General features: G+C 41.2%; 1 protein-coding gene across 1 annotated transcript in view; it reads left to right on the plus strand.

Annotated features, from left to right (window-relative positions):
• Window positions 1–12388: 12388 nt before the first annotated feature.
• The window catches only part of VAMP4 (vesicle associated membrane protein 4), a 42436-nt gene continuing 38195 nt past the window's right edge, over window positions 12389–16629 (plus strand). The window contains exon 1 of the mRNA XM_064280016.1: window positions 12389–12543. Within this exon, the coding sequence (XP_064136086.1) occupies window positions 12389–12543 (155 nt within the window). The remainder of the gene's footprint in view (window positions 12544–16629) is intronic.

Here is a 16629-nt window from a genome sequence, read left to right on the forward strand (position 1 = left end):
GGCCATTAGTAGTCATGTTGGAATTGGGTTGCTGTAGTTTTCCATTGATTTTAATCACAGACCATGGTAGTACTAAGAGATGCCCTAAGGGATCTCCAGTATTCCAGACATACTCTTTTTTACCTCCATTATGCAACATCAATCTTATTTCCCCTTGGTATTCAGGATCAGTCACACCAGCCAATATGGTAACTCCCTTCTTTGCCTGTTGATCCGGAGACATGAAGAGCCCAAAGTGTCCAGGTGGCATTCTTAGCTTCCTAGTCAACAGAATCCATGTTGTGTCTCCAGGTGGGAGTATTCCATCCTTTGGAACTAAGACCTCTAGAGCTGCAGATCATAGGATTGCGGGGATAGGAAGCAAAAATTTTGTGAGTGGGTCATTATGGGTAATAGCGAGTGGTGCCATACCCATCTCCACCCCTTGATTCCTGGAACCATGAATCCTGGCTATGGGAGAAACAGCACCATATATTGGACGCTGGTTTAGAGCATATACGGACACCTGGAGAACATTGCACCAATCCTACAAGGTATTGCTGCCTAGCTGGTGCCATAATTGTATCTTTAGAAGGCCATTCTATCATTCTATCAAGCCGGATGCTTCAGGATAATGGGGAACATGGTAAGACCAGTGAGTTCTATGAGCATGGGCCCATTGCTGTACTTCATTGGCTGTGAAGTGAGTCCCTTGATCTGAGGCGGTGCTGTGTGGGATACCAGGATGGTGAATAAGGCATTCTGTGAGTCCATGGATGGTAGTTTTGGCAGAGGCATTGTGTGGAGAGAAGGCAAATCTATATTCAAAGTAAGTGCCTATCCCAGTAAAAATGAAACACTGATCCATGCTTGAAGTGGTCCAACATAATCAACTTGCCACCAGGTTGCTGGCTGATCACCGTGAGGAATGGTGTTGGTCTCTGCTGCTGGCAGGTTGGGCATCCTGTGATGCTGGCCATGTCAGCTTCAGTGCCTAGAAGTCCATGTTGCTGGGCCTATTATAACCTCTATCCCTGCCACCATGGCCACTTTGGTTATCAACCCACTGGGCAATGAGGGGAGGGGCAGGGGAAAGCAGATGTCTGCTTTCCACAGAACGTGTCATACAATCCACTTGATTGTTAAAGTCCTCCTCTGCTGAGGTCACCCTTTGGTGAGCATTCACATGAGATACAAATATCTTCACTTCTTTGGCCCATTTATAGAGGTCTATCCAAAGAAAAAATAATTAAAAAAAAATTTTTTTTTTTTTTATCCACGTATCTCTTTCCCTCTACCTCCTTGTCTCCAGTTTTCCATTCATGTTCCTTCCAAGTCCCTGACCATCAAGCCAAACCATTGGCCACAGTCCATGAATCAGTATGAAAATGTACATCTGGCCAATTCTCCTCCCAAGCAAAGTGAGCGACCAGGTGCACTGCTTGAAGTTCTGCCCACTGGGAGGATTTCCCTTCACCACTGTCCCTCAGGGAGGTCCCAGAAAGGGGCTGTAGTGCTGCTGCTGTCTACTTTCGAGTGGTGCCTACATATGGTGCAGAGCCATCTGTAAATCAGGCATGAGTTTTCTCTTCCTCAGCCAATTGATCATGAGGAACTCCCTATGAGACCATAGGTACAGACTGGGAGATGGAAGGTAATGTGATGGGAGTGGATACAATGGGCATTTGGGTCACTTCTTTGTGCAACTTACCTGTGCCTTCAGGTCCTGCTCAGGGCCGATCTTGTATATACTACTTCCATTGAATGATGGAGTGCAGCTGTGCATGTCCAACTTTATGGCTCTGTGGGTCAGACAACACTCAGTTCATGATGGGCAACTCAGGCTGCAAGGTGACTTGGTGTCCCATAGTTAAGTGTTCAGTCTCTACTAAGGCCCACTAATAAGCCAAATGCTGTTTCTCAAAAGGAGGGTAGTTATCTGCAGAGGATGGCAGGGCTTTGCACCAAAATCCTAAGGGCCTACACTGTGATTCACCAATAGGGGCCTCCAAACAGCATCTCTTGCTGCCACGGACACTTCAAGCACCATTGGATCAGCCGGATCATGTGGCCCAAGTGGCAGAGCAGCTTGCATGGCAACCTGAACCTGTTGCAGAACCTTGTCTTGTTCTGGGCCCCACTCAAAACTAGCAGCTTTTTGAGTTACTTGATAAATAAGGTGGAGTAGTAAACCCAAATGAGAGATATGTTGCCTCCAAAATGTAAGTGGCCTGCCAGGCATTGTGCCTCCTTTTCAGTTGTAGCAGAGGCCAGATGTAACAAATTATCTTTCACTTTAGAGGGACTATCTCGACATCCCCCACACCACTGGACTCCTAGAAATTTCACTGAGGTGGCAGGCACTTGAATTTTTGTGGGATTAACTTCCCACGCTCTAACAAGCAAATCTTTTACCAAGATGTCCAAAGTAATTGACACTTTGTCCTTACTAGGTCCAAAAAGTGCCCACCAGAGGACGGAGTACCCACTACCACCAAGAAGAAGAGCTAGGAGTGGAACACATTCTTTGGACCTGGGATCCCTGTGCTGAGAACCTCCTAGACCCTGGAAACAGAGAAGTGTAACACCAGATACAGTATAAGATTGTGAGAAGCAGTGGCAGCAGAACCAGGAAACTGGTGTAAGATGGTGCAGTGAGCTTCCTGGTCCAAGGAGCAAGGCCATTACAGTGGGTGTACTGAGCCACAGAGCGAGAGAGCTGAGTGCCTTCAGGCAGGAGGCTTCCTGGTGGACTCTTTAGTGGAACTAAAGAGGTTTGTAACACTTGCTTGAGCAGGGCAGAGGCCAGGCCAAGGAGTCAAGGGCTGGAAAGCAAGGCCTACCTGTGAGTTGTCCTGATTGAGGAACTGTATCCTGAGTTGTTTCTAATCCTGAATTGTAACATGTTACTTCCCTAACATACCCTACTCTTGGTACCAAATGTCTTAGGCTGGGTTCTCTAGAGAAGCAAAACCAGTGAAAGGTAGATAGATACAGATAGAGATAGATAGATATAGATATATCTCAAGGAAATGGCTCTCACAGTTGTAGAGGCTGGCAAGTCCCAAGTCTGTGGATCAGGCGTCAAGCTAGAGGCTTCTTCTGACTCATGTAACTGCAGGCGCTGACAAACCCAAGATTGGCAGGTCAGGCAACAGGCTGCTGGTTCACAGGCTGTGGAGGCTGACAAATCCAAGATCAGCAGGCAAGAGGGTAGGCTGCCGGCTCACGGGCTGCAGAGGCTGAGCAGTCCCAAGATTGGCTGGCTGGATGGCAGGCCACTGGCTCATGGACTACGGAGGCTGACGAATCCAAGATTGGCAGGTAAGACAGCAGGCTACTGGCTCACAGGCTGTGGAGGCTGATGAATCCCAAGATTGGCAGGCAATACAGCAGGTCACTGGCTCAAGTCCCAAAACCCAAAGGTCAGATGATGAATAGCTGGATGCAGGATCCAGAGCAAGCAAGCGACCTTTGCCAGAACGTCCGTATATATACTGGATGCAAGCCACACCCCCAAGGAAACTCCCCTTACAACTGATTGGCTGATCATATCAGATCATATCATGGAGGTAATTACATCACAAAATGAAGGATGACTACATCATTACTTAATTGCCAAACTACATCATTATATAACTGCCAAACCACTGAGAATCATGGCCCACCCAAGTTGACACGCACCTTAACCATCACAGAGAGCAATCATGCCACCAATAGGCTCTTCCATGCCTGGGACATACAGATCCAGATGCAGTTGTTTGTCTTTCATTCAGAAACTCCTAGTACCCCCAGGTCCACCCACACCTTGTGAAGAGGCTGGGATAATTCAAAGCAGGACTTCTAAATCTGGGGGCCCTTGGGTGTCCACGGATAGAATTCAGGGGGAGAAAAAATTTTTTTTTTTTCTATGAACTTGGATGGGGCAAAAATTACATCTTTATTTTCACTAACGTCTAGCAGAAATTCAGCATTTCTTTCACTTATAAATGTAGACAAAAAATCAAGCCCCCTCCAAAAAAAACTCCTTAGCATTAGCAGTAACTGTGATTTTGTTTCCAATAAAAATCACTAAGATTTCTGTATCACAATATAGTTGTTGTAGCTATCTTGAAATATTGTTTATGTTCATTACTAATAAAAACCATAGTAGATGTTAGGCCTGCCACTCAATTGTATTATTTAATGAGCTAATACAAAAGTACGTATCTTAGTGTATCACAAATTTTGCATTTAAAATACTTTGATAACATTATTTCAATGTAACTGGCTTCCATTACAGTCCTGTGGGTTTTATTTTGATGCATTTACAAACATTATTTTAAGCATAGGCTCCACCCCAAGGGAGCCTTGGTAGATAAAGTGTTTATTAAGCATAATGCCTGTCACTTTATAAGAGGGTCATGAGCGATTCTTCACGGTCCTGATAAATTTGTCTCTTACACTTTTGGCTCTGCCTTGAATCTGTAATTATGTAGAGAATAGAGTAGAAAGGCCAGCTTGGTGCTTCAGGAAAACTTGACTACATTTTTTAAAAATGTTGCTAGGGGCAGACTTACTCACCTGAATGTTTCATCCTCTAGGAAAGTTTGAACTGTATCTCTTTAAGGTATTCTGATGACTCATTCCATTCCTTCCGAATAACTGCTCATCTACCACTTGTGGCCATAGCACCCCAACTTCCGGTAACAGAGAGCTTGTGATTTGTGATGTCATTTTAACTCAGTAAAGTAAGACTGTGATTCTGAGACCAAATTTTCTTCGATTGTGTATTAGGGCTTGAAATGAGTCTCTACTTAGAGAGAAAGAGGGAGGGCGGGAGGGAGGGATCAACTGAAATCATAAAGGCATTTAAAACTCTGATAAAGGGAAACTGTCTGACAAACGTATGTGTATATATATATAACTCTGTATATATAATGGCGGTAAAAGTTTATGCTTAATACAGCCTATTTATACATTTCTTCTCATTGCTGAAACCATAAAAGAATATGCTTTTTGTAATTAATTTTTATCATGCAAAAGGTATGTTTATTATTACATTATTGGTAGACACTGTTTTTCAAAACAAGTTTATACAGACTTCAAAAATCCTAGAGTCAGAGAAGGTGAAATCCATTTAACTGCTGTTCAAGCCGCGTTGTGTGCTGCTGCTACACTCACATTCACAGTTCTCAAAGTAAGAAAAACTAAACTTTTTAAATATCAGCTTTGAAGTAGATACGTTTTCAGTAAAACATTCACTAGTCAGGTTTGTTCTTCTAAAATGGGAGGAAAGGCTTTTAGTAGGAGATGTTTTTTTAAAAACCAAACTCAACATGTCAGCGGCAAATTCTAGTTAGAAGTAAATCAGTTCTGAGTGACCAAAGGGCAAAGTCGTTTCTCCAGCTGGAGTGAAAACTGGAATATAAATCACAAGCTTTAGAGAATTCCTAGAGCACACTGTGCGCTGCTTTAGTACAAAATAAATTTGAAATAGGATTCTCAAATTTATGACTTAACAGCACAATTTTTATCCACTCGATAAAATATATTCAGAGGCGTCAAAGGCCAGGAATGCCGCTATTGATGGTTATTCACAAGAACTGGGAGAATGTAGCACTGATTTAAGGAGCCTTTCTGAAATCCAGTGATGGAAAGCTAATGAACAACCCTGTCTGGTCAACACAGGAAGCTCCAGTTTCACATTTAGCTACAATACTGAATAACACAGTCACTGTTCTGATACATTTTTATTTGGGGGACGAAAAAAAATCCCCCAAACAGAATCATGGCTTGGAAGTAGTATTATCGTATCGAGAGCCTGGAAAGACACCACAAAATCACCCCCAAGTAGAATCTACCTTATAAATAGAAATTCTGGAACCGACAAGGACAGTAACCGAACTTAGAGTAGCCTGGGAAGATGGGAGCGTGTGGCCACAGCAGCCACTGGGCAGACAGGAAGTCTGTCTGCACGTAGATGCTGGCGCCAATGCAGGGGTGTCTCAAGCGTCTGCTTGGAGCCCCGTGTCAGTGCAGGAATCCTGAGATCACATGCAGATGCAAAAGCTTGTGCACACATTTAAAAAAAAAAAACTTGAAAAATATAAACTCAAAAGAAATTTTTCATCAAGAGTAAACTCTTTATCAGCCCATGTTGCAATAAACAGGTTCCAAAGGAATCATGAGTCCATCTGTCAAGGTGTCCTTCAGAACGACTCTGTTAGGGGTTGAATTGTGCACCCTCCACCCCCTCCCCGACACACACACAAAATATGAGCTGTAAATCCTAGTGCACCCGTGGTTATAATCCCGTTTGGGAATGGATTTTCTTTATGTCACAGGGGATGTCTTGAGTCAATCTCTTTTAAGACATGGAAGGAGCAGATTTGGATGCCAGACCACATGAAGATCACCAAGGAGCCAAGGAATAGAAGCTGAAGAGACAAAGACCTTTTCTCCTCCCGAGCTGACCAAGAGAAAAAGCCTTCCCCTGGAGCCTGCGCTATAAATTTGAACTTCTAGCCTCCTAACTTTGAGAAAATAGATTTCAGTGTGTGGAAGCCACCCACTGTTAGTATTTCTGTTATGGTAACATGAGATACCTGTTGCCGTCGAGTCGATTCTGACTCATAGCAACCCTAGCAAACAGAGTAGAACTGCCCCGTAAGTTTTCCAAGTAGTCCCTGGTGGAATCGAACTGCTGCCCTTTTGGTTAGCAGCAGTAGCTTTTAACCACTATGCCACCAGGGTTTCCAGCAACATTAGATAAAAAGACAAATTCTAAGTGCTAGTATTTTTTAATTTACTATCATAATGTCTTAGAAAACAAGGTTTGTAATTGCTGTATTATAAAGGAATGAGGAAAAAAGTGGCACAGTGATTGCCAAAATGCTGTCTTTAAAATTACTCCATCAGGATGGCTATGCCTGAGCTACAGGCCAGAGAAATTTCCTACAGTTTGTCTCATATCCCGTGTTCCAGACCTGGACCTACTTAACATTAAAGAGTACATTATGAGCTAGTATTGTGAATTCAGAATTACAGAAAAGATGCTATGAAGTTTTCTGGTTACTTTTTTTTTTTTTAATGAAGTTAGATGCTTAATAAACTCAAAATGATGAAAATGACCAGAGCCAGAAGGTCCAGGGAGTTCCCTGGGGTGTGGCCTGCATCACCTTTTATCTCTCAAGAGATAAAAGAAAAGGGAAGCAAGCAGAGAGTCAGGGACCTCATACCACCAAGAAAGCAGCATCAGGACCAGAGCGTGTCCTTTGGACATGGGGTTTATTTATTTATTATTAATGATTAAAAATAAACACAAAATACGAAAAATTGAACATATGACATGGCAAGCCACGGATGATTTAGAAAGTTGTTTTCCAGTTAACACTTTTTAAAAAGTATTTTGGTTTTTTACCCTTTATGAATAAAAGACAGAAAGTGCCTCCAAGGAGACAGAATGTGAAATTAAAATGGAACTTCAGGTATATTGATAAAGTGCAATGACTACATGGAATTCCAACATAAATATTTATCTAAAGGCAGTGATAATGACTGATGAGGTTTACAGTAATCAAACTGCCTTTGTTTCATTTCTTCACTTTTTTTTTTAAGTCAAAATTTTCATTGCTCGTATTTTTTCCCCTTCCACAGTCTTGAAATGCCAAAAGAAAATCATACCAGTCAGGTAAACTTTGACTAGCCAGTCCTCAGTAATAGTAATATAACAGTACAGAGAAAGAGAGAAGGACATCTGTACAAATGAAACGGAGAAAGTCTCTACTTACTAGCCAGTCCCCCAAAAGAGTAATACAACAGTACAGAGACAGAGAGAAGGACATCTGTACAAATGAAATGGAGAAAGTCTCTACTTACTAGCCAGTCCCCCAAAAGAGTAATACAACAGTACAGAGACAGAGAGAAGGACATCTGTACAAATGAAATGGAGAAAGTCTCTACTTACTAGCCAGTCCCCCAAAAGAGTAATACAACAGTACAGAGACAGAGAGAAGGACATCTGTACAAATGAAACGGAGAAAGTCTCTACTTACTAGCCAGTCCCCCAAAAGAGTAATACAACAGTACAGAGACAGAGAGAAGGACATCTGTACAAATGAAACGGAGAAAGTCTCTACTTACTAGCCAGTCCCCCAAAAGAGTAATACAACAGTACAGAGACAGAGAGAAGGACATCTGTACAAATGAAATGGAGAAAGTCTCTACTTACTAGCCAGTCCCCCAAAAGAGTAATACAACAGTACAGAGACAGAGAGAAGGACATCTGTACAAATGAAACGGAGAAAGTCTCTACTTACTAGCCAGTCCCCCAAAAGAGTAATACAACAGTACAGAGACAGAGAGAAGGACATCTGTACAAATGAAATGGAGAAAGTCTCTACTTACTAGCCAGTCCCCCAAAAGAGTAATACAACAGTACAGAGACAGAGAGAAGGACATCTGTACAAATGAAACGGAGAAAGTCTCTACTTACTAGCCAGTCCCCCAAAAGAGTAATACAACAGTACAGAGACAGAGAGAAGGACATCTGTACAAATGAAATGGAGAAAGTCTCTACTTACTAGCCAGTCCCCCAAAAGAGTAATACAACAGTACAGAGACAGAGAGAAGGACATCTGTACAAATGAAACGGAGAAAGTCTCTACTTACTAGCCAGTCCCCCAAAAGAGTAATACAACAGTACAGAGACAGAGAGAAGGACATCTGTACAAATGAAATGGAGAAAGTCTCTACTTACTAGCCAGTCCCCCAAAAGAGTAATACAACAGTACAGAGACAGAGAGAAGGACATCTGTACAAATGAAACGGAGAAAGTCTCTACTTACTAGCCAGTCCCCCAAAAGAGTAATACAACAGTACAGAGACAGAGAGAAGGACATCTGTACAAATGAAACGGAGAAAGTCTCTACTTACTAGCCAGTCCCCCAAAAGAGTAATACAACAGTACAGAGACAGAGAGAAGGACATCTGTACAAATGAAATGGAGAAAGTCTCTACTTACTAGCCAGTCCCCCAAAAGAGTAATACAACAGTACAGAGACAGAGAGAAGGACATCTGTACAAATGAAATGGAGAAAGTCTCTACTTACTAGCCAGTCCCCCAAAAGAGTAATACAACAGTACAGAGACAGAGAGAAGGACATCTGTACAAATGAAACGGAGAAAGTCTCTACTTACTAGCCAGTCCCCCAAAAGAGTAATACAACAGTACAGAGACAGAGAGAAGGACATCTGTACAAATGAAATGGAGAAAGTCTCTACTTACTAGCCAGTCCCCCAAAAGAGTAATACAACAGTACAGAGACAGAGAGAAGGACATCTGTACAAATGAAACGGAGAAAGTCTCTACTTACTAGCCAGTCCCCCAAAAGAGTAATACAACAGTACAGAGACAGAGAGAAGGACATCTGTACAAATGAAATGGAGAAAGTCTTTACTTACTAGCTTGTCCAGAGGCCCACCAACATTAACTGACATTGAGTTCACCAAGATCTCGTGACATTCTTAGAAGCCGGTAGCCTGAGAAATGAAACCGGAATTGAAAAAGCCGTAGACTCTGTAAGGGTCATTAACAAAGTGCTTCTAGGATCTCCACCCTTTGGAATGCTGAAACGCTTTCTCTTGCTTTCACTTCCCTTATTTTCTTCTCATTCAAAAGGTAATTTTAAAAAGTTAGAATCGCTTCAATAAATATTTATTGTGTGCCTGCTCTGTGCAGGGTATCATGGAGGTTGAAAGGGAATCTAAGACACAGTTCTTGATAAAGGAACAGTCAGAACCATGCTAGCCCGGATCTTGGCAGCTGCTGAGCCATCCTTTTGTTCGTCTTTTTGCTAAGACGTATTCACTAAGGCAGCTGCTCCAAACCTCTGCAATTCTTTATGCTGCCACCTCCCACACTGCTTCCCTAACCCTTGGCAAAAGACCTCACTTGCCTTTTTACTGAACATTTTAAGCCTATCTGATATGTGTTTCCTTAGTTTCTCTCTTTTCCATTTCAAAATTTCTGTATCTTTATCAATCACTTCATTCCTTCTTGCCTTCACAGAAGGACCATCTCTCCATCTTGCCAGGTCTCACCTCTTACACTCTTAAACCCTGGCCCTCCTGCCTCTGCAGGGACATCGCCTCGTTGTTGTTCCTTTTTTGATTTGGTTTGATGATCTCTCTCTCAGGCTAGCCTGTTTCTCCCTGTGATAGTTAAGGTTGTGTGTCCACTAGGCTGGGCCATGAGTCTCAGTGGTTCAGCAGTTGTGATACAGTTCGGCGGTTGTGTAATGATGTAATCACTTCCATGATGAGATCTGATATAATGTAATCACCTCCATGATAAGAATGCTATGAGCAGCCAATCAGTTGAAAGGGAGTTTCCTTGGGGGTGTGGCCTGCACAAAACATATGTGGACTTTCCAGCAAAGCTCCCTGGCTTTTGCTCTGCTCTGGATCCTGCTTTCAGCTTGACAGCATCTGACCTCCAGTTTTTTGAACTTGGGCTAGCAGCCTGCTTTCTTACCTACTAATCTTGGATTTATCAGCCTTTGCAGCTGTGAGCCAGCCGCCTGCCGCCTAGCCTGTGTATCTTAAGTTCGTCAGCCCCTGCAGCTACGTGAGTCAGGAGAAGCCTCCAGCCTGACACTTGACCCATGAACTTGGGATTTGCCAGCCTCTATGATTGTGTGAGCCATTTCCTTGAGATAAATCTCTTTCACTTCCTCTCTCTCTATATATATGCTTGGCTGGTTTTGCTTCTCTAGAGAACCCAGCCTAAGATTCAAAAAAAAAAGCTTAGTTATTTCTAGATAGTATCTTCACCACACTATCTTCAAGCTGCAACTCAATGTGCCTTTTCCCTTTACAATGAAATTTCCTGAAAGAGGTAATCTGTACTCCGCAATTCCACTATAAGTTAAACTCTTACAATCTGGCTTCCACTTTCGTGACGTTTCTGAAACACTTCTGGAAGATCAGTCATGGCCTAGGAATCAAATCTAGTGGCTCTTTCTAGCCTTCTTCCCTCACCCAACATTTCACTGGAGTTTTGTTTTTGTTTTTTAATTGTGGTAGATATATATGCAACAAATCTGATGTTTCAGCAATCTTCACATGCACAGTTCAGTGACATGTTCAGCATTTTATTCAACCATCACCCTCTCTGAAAGTTTTGATGCTAAAGACCTCTCCTTCTTTGTTACACTGCCCTGTCTTCATTGTTCTCCCACCACTCTGACTACTTCTGATTGGCTGCTGCTTGTCCTCTCACCCTAATTTCTGCCATTTTCTATATATATACCCTTCCTTGGGAGTCTTCATAGGGATGATGGTTGAAGTTGAATGGCAAGGTGAGGCCTCCAAAGAAAAGTGCATGTAAACAAAAGGGCAGATTTCATCACCTTGCTTTCTGTCTTCCCCTGTGTTTCTCTTTAGTGGACAAAAGGAGTGAGAAGAGAAATAGGTCAGGGTTGCATTTCTTTAGAGTCCCTGGGTGGTACAAACAGTAAAAGAGGTAGACTATTAAGCAAAAGGTTAGAAGTTCAAGTCCACCCAGAGGTACCTTGGAAGAAAGCCCTGGCAATCTACTTCCAAAAAATCAGCCATTGAAAACACTATGGAGGATGGTTCTACTCTGACATGCAGAGGGTCACCATGAGTCGGGGTTAACTTGAGGGCAACTGGTTTGCATTTCTTTATGTAGGACCATAGCTCCTGTCAGACAACTTCAGCTGTGACTTTGGCCTTGTTCTGTTGACCCTCCCTGCTCTTGCCTCTTCATACTTAGGCATAGTAATAGCTTCCTCCTATTTTGAGTCATCTTCGAAACGCTGGTGGAATAATGGTTAAGAGTTTGGCCACTAATCAGAAGATTGGCAGTTCGAGGTGCTCCTTGGAAACCCTATGTGGCAGTTTTACTCTGTCCTGTGGGGTTGCTATAAGTCAGAATCAACTCAGTGGCAATGGGTTTGTTTTGTTTGTTTTTTTTGGCTCTGAGTCCAGAGGCATATTAGCACCCCTAGTTAATTCCAGTTGTGTTTTCAATTTATTTTTAAACTCCAACAAATAATTCACTTTTGATTTATAAATCATCTTAGCCAATCCTATTTGCTAATACATATATAAATATATATGATATAGAAATTTATATAAAAACATATATTTATATACAAAATGTAAAATATATACTAGTCACTAGTATATTTATATATTAATTTATATATAAAATATGTTTATATTTTTTAATATATAAAATGTATGCATTATAGACATTAGCAAATACGAGAATTGGCTGAGATGATCTATAATATATATATTCCATAGTTCATTTGACTTATAATGACTCACTTACTTGGCTCAGATTTAACAGTTGCTTAGTTTTGTATTTCTGTGAAAGCCTGTGAGTTCCTGGAACACCATGAAGAGAGTAGCTGTCACGTATCTGACAGATGAATTTATTCACTGTGGTTTAGCACCCAGGGTATATATTATCATCTTCAGCAAGAAACTGAAATTGTATTTGACCTTCAACAGGCTAAAACCTCCTGAATCAAGTCAGATCATTACAGAACGGTAAGCTCAACAGATTCTACCTCTATGATGCTTTAAGAATTAACTACCTAATTTCTATCTTGAGAGCTGTCATGGATTGAATTGTGTCCCTCAAAAATATGTGTATCAATTTGGCTATGCCATGATTCCCAGTATTGTGTGCTTGTCCACAATTTTGTGACTTTCCTATGCGTTGTAAATCCTATCTCTATGATGTTAATGAGATGGGATTAGTCGCAGTTACGTTAATGAGGCAGGACTCGATCTACAAGAATAAATAGTGTCTTAATCCAATTTTCTTTGAGATATACAAGACAGAAGCGAGCAGAGAGACATGGGGACCTCGTACCACCGAGAAAGTAGTGCCAGGAGCAGAGCGTGTCCTTTGGACTGAGGGGTCCCTGTACAGAGAAGCTCCTACAACAAGGGAAGGCTGATGAGGAGAACCTTCCTCTAGATAAGACAGAGAGAGAAAGCCTTCCCCTGGAGCTGGTGCCCTGAATTTGGACTTCTAGCCTACTGGACTGTGGGAGAATAAAATTCTCTTTGTTAAAGCCATCTACTTGTGGTATTTCTGTTATAGCAGCACTAGATGACCAAGACAAGGGCAAAGCATGTGGCCAAATTTAGATAAAATATTTATCTCGCCTTAATTCAAACATGTAGCTCTACAATATTTACAAGTATACCCAGAGTTATCATTTCCTATTCTTGGACAAATTTGATAATCTCATCTCTGAACTGTGGTTTCTACACTGAAAAAGTGAGGAAAATTATAATGTTTCTAAGGCGGTTGTTGTGTAGAAATGAAATAACATATGCCAGTCTCTAAGCATAGTGCTTAGAGAAAAGTTGGCATTTAATAAATGGAAGCTACTTTTAAGTTTTAGAGAAGTTGCAGTAAAACAAATCAATTCACAGCACAATTAGAGCATACACAGGTTGCTCTGATGTTGCCATCTTTGTGCGAGGCAATTTCTTTAAGGTAAAATCCTTGCAACTTATCATGACACCAATAAACAAGAAGACTTAGAAAAGGAACAAAGTCTCTATGAGTAGTACGTCTTATGATGTCACACCTCAAGTTCCCTGAGTAAAATGTAGAACATTCTCATTTTTATATATAAAACCCGTTGCTGTCAAGTTGAATCCGATTCATAGCGCCCCTATAGGACAGAGAAGAACTGCCCCATAGGGCTTCCAAGGATTGGCTGGTGGACATGAACTGCTGACCTTTTGGTCAGCAGCTGAGCTCTTAACCACTGTGTCACCAGGGCTACACACACACACAGTTCCCTGGTAGCACAAATGGCTAAGTGCACTGCTGAGCAAAAGGTTGGTGTTCGAATCCACCCTGCAGCTCCACAGGAGAATGACCTGTAGTCTCTTTCCATAAAGATTGTTGCTTTTGTTAACAGGTACCATCGAGTTGGTTCCAATGCATAGTGACCCTATGTACAACAGAACGAAACACTGCTGGTCCTGTGCTATCCTCACAATTGTTGCTACGTTGTAGCCCATTGTTGCAGCCACTGTGTCAATCTGTCTTGTTGAGGGTTTTCCTCTTCTTCGCTGACTCTCTGCTTTACCAAGCATGATGTCCTTCTCCAGGGACTGATCCCTCCTGATAACATACCCAAAGTACGAAAGACGAATCTTGCTACCTTCCCTTCTAAGGAGCATTCTGGCCATACTTCTTCCAAGACAGATTTGTTCATTCTTCTGGAAGTCCATGGTATATTCAATGTACTGTGCCAACACCATAATTCAAAGGCATCAATTCTTCTTTGGTCTTCCTTATTCATTGTCCAGATTTCACAAGCATATATGAGGTGAATGAAAATATCATGGCTTAGGTCAGGAGCACCTTAGCGCTCAAAGTGACGTCTTTGCTTTTTAACACTTCAAAGAGGTCTTTTGCAGCAGATTTGCCCGATGCAATGCATCTTTTGATTTCTCGACTGCTGCTTCCATGGGCGTTGACTGTGGATCCAAGTAAAATGAAATCCTTGACAACTTTAATATTTTCTCCATTTATCATGATGTAATCTTTAAGAAAACCCTGTGGGGCAGTTCTACTCCGTCACATGAGGTCACTATGAGTCAAAATCAATGTGATGGCACCTAAAACAACATAAATATTTAAGAAAAATTAAACTACAATAGAAACTGTCCTAACTAACCAGACTCCACTTAACCTGGTTGCTGTGTTACTCATCACTTTCCCTTCTCTTTGCAAACCACAAATGGTGTAACTGAGACCACTGGCAAGTTTTCTTATGGATGTTAAATTAAAAAGTAGCATTATTATATATCAGTGTTAAAATTTCTGAATTTGAAAACTGTACCATGATTACAAAGAAAATGTTCTTTTTCTTAAGAAATACTCGAAGTATTTAGGGGTAAAGGGACGTGATGTCCATAACTAACTCTCAAACAATGTGGGGGGAGTGTGGGGTAGCATATATCTAAAGACAGAGAATAAAGCAAATGAGGCAAAATGGTAACAACCCCCTTGAGTTAAGCCATGTAAACTCTCTGGCCTGCTGATTCTTCCTCTGTTTGGAGAAAAAGAGAGATGGGCTGAACTCTTTCAGTGTCCCTCAAACTGTGAGTCATGAAATCCATTTAGGGGTTGAGGCCAGCGTTTAAAAAAATGTTAACAGCCAGTGAGCCTGGATAAAAGGTTTGTAAGAGTTCTTTGTACTTTGTAAGTTTGAGATTGTTTCAAAATAAAAAGCAAAACACACTAACACCATATTTACCAGGACCCAAGGCCCTCTGAGCACATGAGGCTAATGGGTTAACTGATATGCCTGTGCACTTCCTTTCTGAACTAGTTATGTGCTTGTCAAGAGTCAACTGGTGAAAGATAACAAACAAGGGCGAAGCATGCACAGCTTGACAAAGGTAAACAATATCACTAAAATGTACACAAGAAAAAGGGCCTTTTGATAATTGCTAAGGCACACATACTTTTGAAGCAACAGCAGCGACAACCAAAAAATATATGTGCAGGTATATCTGTGTGTATGTATCCATATGTGTGTATGTATGCATATGTGAAAATCCACAGGTTTTACGCATATGTGAGTATATGTTGTATATATAGGCATATGCATGTGTATGTGCATGTTTGTGACTGCGTGTACATATATTCTTATATATGATAAAGTACATAGGGGCACAGTTACAGATACTTCTTAGATATAACCAAACACCTCGCAGGATTGCTTTCCTGGGTTTGAAGGACTAGGACCTTAGTCTCGTGGGACAGCTCAGTCAATTGGCATAATATAGTTCATAAAGTTTATGTTCTAATCCTACCTTGGTGAGTAGTACCTGGGGTCTTAAAAGCTTGCGAACAGCCATCTGAGATACAACTATTAGTCTCTACTCATCCAGAGCAAAAGAGAGAGAAAGAAACCAAAGACTCAAAGAAGAAACTAGCCTATAAGACTAACAATTGACAGGAACCATGTCCTCATCAACCCTGAGACCAGAACTAGATGGTGCCTGGCTACCACTACTGACTGTTCTGATCAGGGCCCTGATAGAATGGGAGAAAAAATGTGGAACAGAACCTCAAATTCCTAAAAAAAAAAAAAAGAGAGAGAGAGAGAATCTACTGGACTCTTTGAAACTGGAGGATTCTGAGATTATTGCTCTGAGATACACTTTAAACCTTGAACCAAAACTAGCCCGAGATCACCTTTATTTAAATAACAGGTTGGCTCACAAAATAAAGAATATCACTGGTGAGTACTGTGCTGCTTTAAAAAATTATCTATATGAGATCAAACAGTCAACCATTACTTTAAAACAAAGATGAGAATGTAAGACGGCAGGGAAACTAGATTGATGAAAATGGAACAACCAGAATGGAAATATTTAACCAATGCCACTGAACCATTTGCATAGAAATTGTTGAATGGGAACCTAAACTGCTATGTAAACTTTTTCTGAAAACACAAAGAAAATATTGCTTTCAAAAAAAGAGTCAATTTGTATTTGTACACTAAAATATTTTTACTTTTATCATACCTATGGAATTTAATTAAATATTTAAACTAATGAAATGTAAGTCGATTCCGACTCATAGCAACC

Source organism: Loxodonta africana, chromosome 3, assembly GCF_030014295.1.
Source record: "Loxodonta africana isolate mLoxAfr1 chromosome 3, mLoxAfr1.hap2, whole genome shotgun sequence".
Taxonomy (NCBI): Eukaryota; Metazoa; Chordata; class Mammalia; order Proboscidea; family Elephantidae; genus Loxodonta; species Loxodonta africana.